Genomic DNA, 7,698 nt, shown 5'->3' with positions numbered 1-7,698 from the left:
ACAGGCGAATCAAATGAACGCCGGTGGTTATATATAGAAAGTCAAGCGTGATATCTTCTAGAATATCCAACTATCCTTTCAGAAAATGCTTATATTCACTCCATGTTCCTTAAAGATTCACCGACAAAAAAGAGGCTTGTCCTGCTTCGAACTTTAAAATTCTCCTGTTTGCTAAAACTAGCCGAAGACAGACGGACACTAGAGATTACATGGAGTCTTGGACTGGGAAGGACGTACGAGGACGGCCAAGCCAAAGACAGGGGACACCCTGCGAGCCCGCCCCCGTGCCGTGCGGAAGCCAGGGCTTGGAGAGGTAAACGAGGCGTTGGCCGATCTTCACAAACCGAGGAGGAGGCGGAGGAGAAGGAGGGGCGATCTTCTCCTCCTCGATCCCGAAGAGGACGCCGTGGAATTCGTCGTCGGTCTCGTCTTCGTCGAACTTGGACAACATACTCAGGTAGACGGCTCCCGTACGCAGGCTGTCTACTCCCGCCTGGTGCGCCGTCGTCCCGTCCCACCCGTCCAGCACCTCCACGCCCCAAAACTCGGACAGGCGCGACAGCCCGAGATGGAATCCGCCGATGAATCGGCTCAGGTGCTTCACATCGACGACGTCGCCGAGGCAGCACCCGACGAGGCGAGCGAACTCGGGCAGCGTCCGCGGCAGGGCTTCCCCGTGAGAAGCTTCACCAGGTAAGCGACGTCGTACAGGCCGTGGTAGGTGACCCAGACAGGTTTCGGCATCCCCATCCATTGGTTCTTCCGGAGACGCTCGGAGAGATCGCCGGAGTCGACGCCTTCACTTCTCGTCCTCGCAAAGTCGATTCCGCTGTTCTTCAGCAGCTCCACCGACGCATCCCATCGCAGGTGCGACGGGGAGGACAGGTCGAAGTCGTTGAAGTTGAACTGCCAGGTGCAGCGTCTGCCGTTCGGGTCGAAGAAGGACACCCCGAGCTGGACGATGTGCATGCCGTCCACGTTGCGCCGGACGTCCTCGTAGCGCTCGCGGGACTCCGCCGAGAAGGGGGTGTGATGGACGAATCCGGGAAACTCGGTGTCGATGGCCGCGAAGGGGGCCAGCTCCACGGCTTTCATGAATCGGGGGAGCTCTTCGTAGAGGTTGCTCGCCCAGACTTGCCTCACTTCCGCCGCCGCCACCTCCGTCCGCTCTTTTACTGCCGCCATGGCTCTCGCCGTTCTTCTTCTCTTCTTCTTCTTCTTCTTCTTCTTCTTCTTCTTCTTCTCCTCCTCCTCCTCTTCTTCAGTCTCGTTCTCCGGTAGTGCACTCTGTTGGAAAAGCCTGATGATTGGCTTTATAGGGCATCAGCGTGGAACGGGTTCTGCGGTGGTAGTTCCGAAAGAAAGCCGTTTTGGTTCCGGAATTCCCGAGTTCAAGTGGCCGACGACAACGGTGGAGATGCGCAGAAGGTGGATTTCTGTTCGTCTTTGGCCTCCGTTGAGATTGCTTGGGCCTTCCCTTAGTTTACGGGGCTCCCTCCCTTGGTCTCCACATCAGAGGACACGACCGATCTATCCCTCAGTTTACGGATGGAAGGACTCGTCGTCCACTCGTTGGTTGTTCCCGACATTCCCTATCGCCGAAGCCGATATTCCTGCTCGCCGGACTTACGAAAATGGTGGACTGCTCGCCGGATATTCCTGCTCTCTCTCGCACTTTCGCGCTCACTCACTCCCTCTCTTTTGTTTTCTTTTTCTCTTTCCTCGCTCTTTCGCCCTCGCTGTTTCTCCCGCGCGCTTTGTCCTTCTCTCTCTTTCTCGGTCGCTTCTTTCTCCTTCTCTCTCTTTCTCGGTCGCTTCTTTCTCCTTCTCTCTCTTTCTCGCTCGCTTCTTTCTCCTTCTCTCTCTTTCTCGCTCGCTTCTTTCTCCTTCTCTCTCTTTCTCGGTCGCTTCTTTCTCCTTCTCTCTCTTTCTCGCTCGCTTCTTTCTCCTTCTCTCTCTTTCTCGCTCGCTTCTTTCTCCTCCTCTCTCTTTCTCGCTCGCTTCTTTCTCCTCCTCTCTCTTTCTCGCTCGCTTCTTTCTCCTCCTCTCTCTTTCTCGCTCGCTTCTTTCTCCTTCTCTCTCTTTCTCGCTCGCTTCTTTCTCCTTCTCTCTCTTTCTCGCTCGCTTCTTTCTCCTTCTCTCTCTTTCTCGCTCGCTTCTTTCTCCTTCTCTCTCTTTCTCGCTCGCTTCTTTCTCCTTCTCTCTCTTTCTCGCTCGCTTCTTTCTCCTCCTCTCTCTTTCTCGCTCGCTTCTTTCTCCTCCTCTCTCTTTCTCGCTCGCTTCTTTCTCCTCCTCTCTCTTTCTCGCTCGCTTCTTTCTCCTCCTCTCTCTTTCTCGCTCGCTTCTTTCTCCTCCTCTCTCTTTCTCGCTCGCTTCTTTCTCCTTCTCTCTCTTTCTCTCTCGCTTCTTTCTCCTCCCCTCTCTCTCTTTCTCGCTCGTTTTTCCTCCTTCTCTCTCTTTCTCGCTCGCTTCGTTCTCTCTCGCTCTCGCTCTTTTCCTCACTTTGGGTCTATTTCTCTCTTTGTTTCTCGCTCTCTCTCCGTTTCTCGCCCTCTCTCTCTGTCTCTCTCTGTTTCTCGCTCGCGCTCTGTTTCTCATCCTCTCTTTTCTCTCTTCGTTTCTCGCTATCTTTCTGTTTCTCACTTTCTCTCTATTTCTCTCTTTATTTCTCTCTCATTGACTCTCTCTCTTTCGTTCTCTCTTTATCTCTTCTCTCTCGTTCTCTCTTTCTCTATCTCGATCTCTATCTCTGTCCTGCTCTTTCTCTCTCCAATTCTAGATTTCATGGTACTTCCGTACTTTTCGGATCGATGGAAGCCGCAGCCAGTTGAGGAGCAACGTAACAGGGGGATTTCTGTGTGCCGTCCTCATTGTGTTTAATCGCTAGTCTGGATTGCATGCTTCGATCCAGCTTGGACTGGGCGTAGGCGGAGATACGAGGCAGCGGGAGGAATGAAAGCAAGAGAAGAGATGAGAGAGAGCGGAAGAATGATAGAGAAAGCGGGTGGCGAGGGATAGAGAAAGAAGGCAGCAAAGGTAGACAGGAAAATGCAAGGAGGGAGAGTGATTCAGATCGAATGATACTGTGATAGATAGAGTGATAAGGTGAGAAATTGAGGAAGCGTTCCGAGCAAGAACAGAAGAAAAACACTTTGTCTGGGGAGAAAGACAGTGCAAATTCTTGCAAGAATTGAGCCCCTCGTGGGAGAGTTTTGCCGGGGGAGAAGTTTTTTCTAGAGAAAAGTTGTCTAGAAGATTTCACGCTCTATCTCTTTTTCTCAACTCTCTCTCTGTCTCTCTCTCCCTCCCTCTCTCCCTCTCTCGCTCTCGCTCTCTCTTTTTCTCTCTCGCTCTCCCTCGCTCTCTCTCTTGTTCTCCTTCGCTCTCTTTTCGTTTACTTTCTCCCTCTTTCCCTATCTTTCTCTCTCTCTTTCTCACTGTCTCTTTCTCTCTGTCTTTTCGTGTTATTCTTTATTTTCTTCTTATTCTTCTTGTTCTTCATTGTTGTTGTTCTTTTTCTATTTTTCGATTTCCGTTGTTGTTGTTGTCGTTCTTCTGCATCTGCTTCTTCTTCTTTCTTCTATTGTTCTTCTTGCTCTATTGTTCTTCTTCATCTATTTTCCGCCGTCTTCTCTCTTTGTTGTCATTCCTCTTCTTTTTCTTCTGTTGTTGTTGTTCTTCTTCTATTTTTCGTCTTCTTCTATTATTGTTGTTGTTGCTCTTCTTCTTGTTCTATTGGTCTTCTTCTTCCATTATCATTTATTATCAATTGTACTTTTCCTTTTATGTCCAAACTTCATGAACGTTTGGCAATGAATAGTTGCAATATTTACTATGCCTCGAGCGCTCCCCCACCGACCTCTGGTTTGCCTGGCTCAACTTTTTGACATTTTTCCTTGTTGTTCCAGGGTCCCCTTTTTGGATTCTATGAAAAATTAAGTTTATTTACTGATGCAAGCTGAGGCAATATGGTTGAATTTTCATTTTGTTGGTGTAATACATAATTGTCGTCATGATATGAGGGACAAATGACAAAATCTTTGAAAAAGTATGTTGAATGTTTTTTTTTTCTTGTGCTGAGTCCCTTGAATATCGAAAAGATTCTTGAGGCTTTATTGGTAAGATGAATGTCAGATGTCATTCAAGTCGAAGTTCTTATTGTTTAACTGTGGTCATACGTAGGCATATTTCCATCGACGACATTTTGTAGTATACTCCTTAAATCCCTGATGGGGTATTATTTAATAGTAAAATAATGTTTTGAGTTCATATGATTGTCCTTTGGGAATTTTATTTCTTCTAATCCGGGGATAAATATTCTTAAAGAAACAAAATAAAAAGGCTAGCACCCAATCATTAATTTGCATAAATTTCATATTATTGATTATATTAAATATTTCTATTTGACTCGAGGAATGGGTTTGGTAAAGAATTTCAATTACTCACAAGTACTTCTTTGTATCTATTAAACAATGGAATAACTTGTGTTTTCTACACGAGATGATTTTGACTTTAGATTTTTTGGAAGAACTTTTCAAGATAAAATGAACACGGGAGCATGCGTTGTGAAGGAAACCACATATTGTGATTGTTCCAATAATACGTGGGTACATAAATCCACAAGTCGATGAATGACAATATTGAATTTGCATTTATTTTATTAAACCGCTAGTTATTTATAGAAATATAAATTATTGATTTTGCATTATAAATGATGTTGCAAACTTCTCATGACTTTTGTATTTTGATATTTCTAGGTTTTGTCGTACGACCATGGGAGTGTTCACTCAGTCAAATATCTCGAGTCTTCTATAATATTTTGGACCATGGGGTATTCTATATTCCTATTGAATACTTCATATCTAGTTTGACTCTGCTATAATATTCTATTTTCCCTATAGCTTTATAGACTTCTAGAAGTTCACTGGTTCCACTAGATGATTTTGATAGAAGCTTCCAAAAAACGTCTTTGAAGAATGGAGCTCACTAACCCTTGAGGCAAGCCAGGGCAAGAACAAAATGAAGAAGTTGCTTGAGACATGTGGATCCATATAAGGCTATGTTCTTCTTATCATCTTTAACGTGTTTTGAACCTACTCCAGCATTCATTTTCCTGCTATGAGTGGCATTTTTAATTGACCTAATCAAGAAGGTATATTAACCCACTTTTTGCGGGTATAGTTTTGCATCATCATGTTATTTGTGGACACTTGATCTTTGTTATATATAAAGTTTGGAAAGGTGTGAGTCAATGTCCCATTAGACTATTGTCCGCAGTCAATTGTGGTGGCTATCTGCAGTGAAATTATGTCTTGAGGCTTGCTTACAATGAGTTACGATTCTTTTGGTTTTTCCGTCTTTAAATGGTCCTCTCTTTCCCTATGCATTGTTCTCTCTTTCTCTCTCTTTATGTATAACTTTATGTATTTATCTTACCTCCTCATCATCAGTTCTTCCCCTCTCGCTCACCACTGTCTTTAATCTTCATTTTCTCTATACCGCCCTTTCTCTTTCAGTCTCTGTAATTATTTTTCTCACCCGTGTTCATTCTCTCTGTTCCTAATCATCCTTATTGATGCAGCCTTAATACACAAACAATGAAGGAACAAGACTTTAATCTAAAAGCCTAGCTCTACTTGAAGTAGCCAAGTCTGGAATCAACAAAATTAGCTTTTTCCACCCCTTGAGTCCACAAGGGTTGGGCTAGAATCCAATCACTGAAGCACCAGATAGAAAGGAGAACACCCAGAGGGAAGAAACATGAATTTCAAGTAAAACAATACACTTCATTAATGAGCCTTCAAGGGTACATGAGGCCCTTCTACAGGCCCCGCCAGTTGAGGGGTCATCCATAATGACAGTATCCATTTAAGGATAACTCAAAAGATCGAGAAAAACAACTTGGATAGGCTAAAACAAAGGATCAACGGCCTGATAGCTAGATTCTGGGGCCTGTAGAATATGTCATGACATATTTGTGTGGCTCATGATTATCTGTAGCTTTGACAAGCTGGATCAGAGATACCCTGCAGATTATGGCTGAAGAAGATTTTATTAGAGGATTTTTCCACGAAAGAATTCATCAAAGGATCCAGTCTGAGAAAAATCTGCCAAAGGATTTTTGTGGGCCTGTATGTAGTTTTCTGCAGATCCTCATTCTTGGGCCACAAGTTAATGGGCCAAAAAAATGGGCTCTTGGCTCCATCTCATATATTTACATTCTCTCACTCTGATTTCCTTACTGTTCACTCTCATACGTACCTCTCTGTCCATTTCATTCTTCCCGTCTGACTCCCCCGAAATATACCCTCTTCCTAATGTTATCTCCATCACGTCCCTCCCTCAATATATACTTCCTTTTATAGCTTTCTCTCTCGACCTTTCTCTCTCTCTCTCTTTATCTCTCTCTCTTTCTGTTTTTGCTCTCTCTCTCTCTTTCTGTTTTTCTCTCTCTCTTTCTGTTTTTTCTCTCTCTCTTTCTGTTTTCTCTCTCTCTATTTCCTCTAACTCTCTTTACCTCTCTCTCTCTCCTTGTTCTGTCTTTCTCTTTCTCTCTCACTCCTCGCTCTCTTGTTCTGTCTTTCTCTCTCTTTCTCTCTCACTCTCCCCTTCGTATACCTATGTCTTCTATACCTCTTGTTCTCTCCATATAATTTACGCTTAAAATTTCATCTGACATCGCTTTGTAATACTATGTACATGAATACTAGTTTTATCCTCTCCATAGTGTTCCCTCGTGAATGAGCCCTGAGCCGATCTTGGATGTGTTCTCAAATTATGGATCTTATCAATTAAATAACTTAATATACGGATTTCTCCACTATGATTCAGATAAAATGGTGATATTTAGGTTTTGGAACTGGCAATATCTGACGCTATAGGTTGTGTAAGAATTGTTTTCACTTGTATAAAAATCCATAATTAACTCTGGAGGTGAGATTATACGCACACTAAGTTATAATTTCATGGTATTTGAAACTAAAAAGGTATTGTCTCGGTGCCATATCGTCATTTATATCTATACTTATGACTCACCAATAATAATGATCTAGGAAAACATCAATAAAAGACATATCATTTTTTTACTTTAATGGCATAGGTCTAGGCTCGCATGTGGCATTAAGATATCACCATTCCATGCCACTATCACTATTGCAACTCATGGTTGACTCACAAAATAATATTTTCTTTCCTGATTGTGAAATCCTAAACATCAGATATCTTAAATGCGTTTACTACATAAAGATACGTAGCCTCTAAAAAAATTGAGCTACAGAACATAGAAATACTTATATATTCAATTCGGAGTAGAATGCTGGAGGTGGTATTGCACGACGCTCCGCCTAGACGTTGTACACTTCACGAAGATCCAAGACGACACTAGATGAGCGCAAACATCACACCTGCTCCATGCGTCGCCAATTCCAGGGTGATGGAACACGACGGTCAGATTTGGCAATTGGTGTCACGTCCGGAGGGTAAAACTCTAAAAGCGATGTTAACGTCGTGGAAAAAAAATGTATATGATTTTGAGAAAATATTGACAAGAAGTACGTCAATCGTCCACTGGCGCGAGACAGCTCAATCTGGACGGCACGTGATGGGTTTTGTGATGACCGAGCTCCCAATGATCCGCGAGATCAACTTGAAGACCAACGGAGCTGAGGACGAACGTCGGCAAAGGGTGTCCACACCGTC

General features: G+C 44.0%; 1 protein-coding gene across 1 annotated transcript; it reads right to left on the bottom strand.

Annotated features, from left to right (window-relative positions):
- Positions 1-205: 205 nt before the first annotated feature.
- On the bottom strand, positions 206-1,185 carry LOC144709093 (putative CCR4-associated factor 1 homolog 7). Its single transcript, XM_078582497.1, has 2 exons — positions 771-1,185; positions 206-684 (listed from the first exon to the last, which is right to left on the bottom strand). Exons 1-2 carry the CDS (start codon positions 1,183-1,185, stop codon positions 206-208), a joined length of 894 nt encoding a protein of 297 aa, XP_078438623.1.
- Between the last annotated feature and the right edge of the window lie 6,513 nt (positions 1,186-7,698).

This window comes from Wolffia australiana, chromosome 11 (genome assembly GCF_029677425.1).
Source record: "Wolffia australiana isolate 7733 chromosome 11, ASM2967742v1".
Taxonomy (NCBI): Eukaryota; Viridiplantae; Streptophyta; class Magnoliopsida; order Alismatales; family Araceae; genus Wolffia; species Wolffia australiana.
This window is presented reverse-complemented; position numbering and strand designations above follow the sequence as displayed.

What these genes read in the sequence shown, in the direction of transcription:
- LOC144709093 (XM_078582497.1), bottom strand. Translation starts at nt 1,185, where the DNA reads ATGGCGGCAGTAAAAGAGCGGACGGAGGTGGCGGCGGCGGAAGTGAGG. An exon ending in CTCCGGCGATCTCTCCGAGC is followed by an intron (nt 685 to 770) that starts GTCTCCGGAAGA and finishes TACCTGGTGAAG; the next exon opens with CTTCTCACGGGGAAGCCCTG.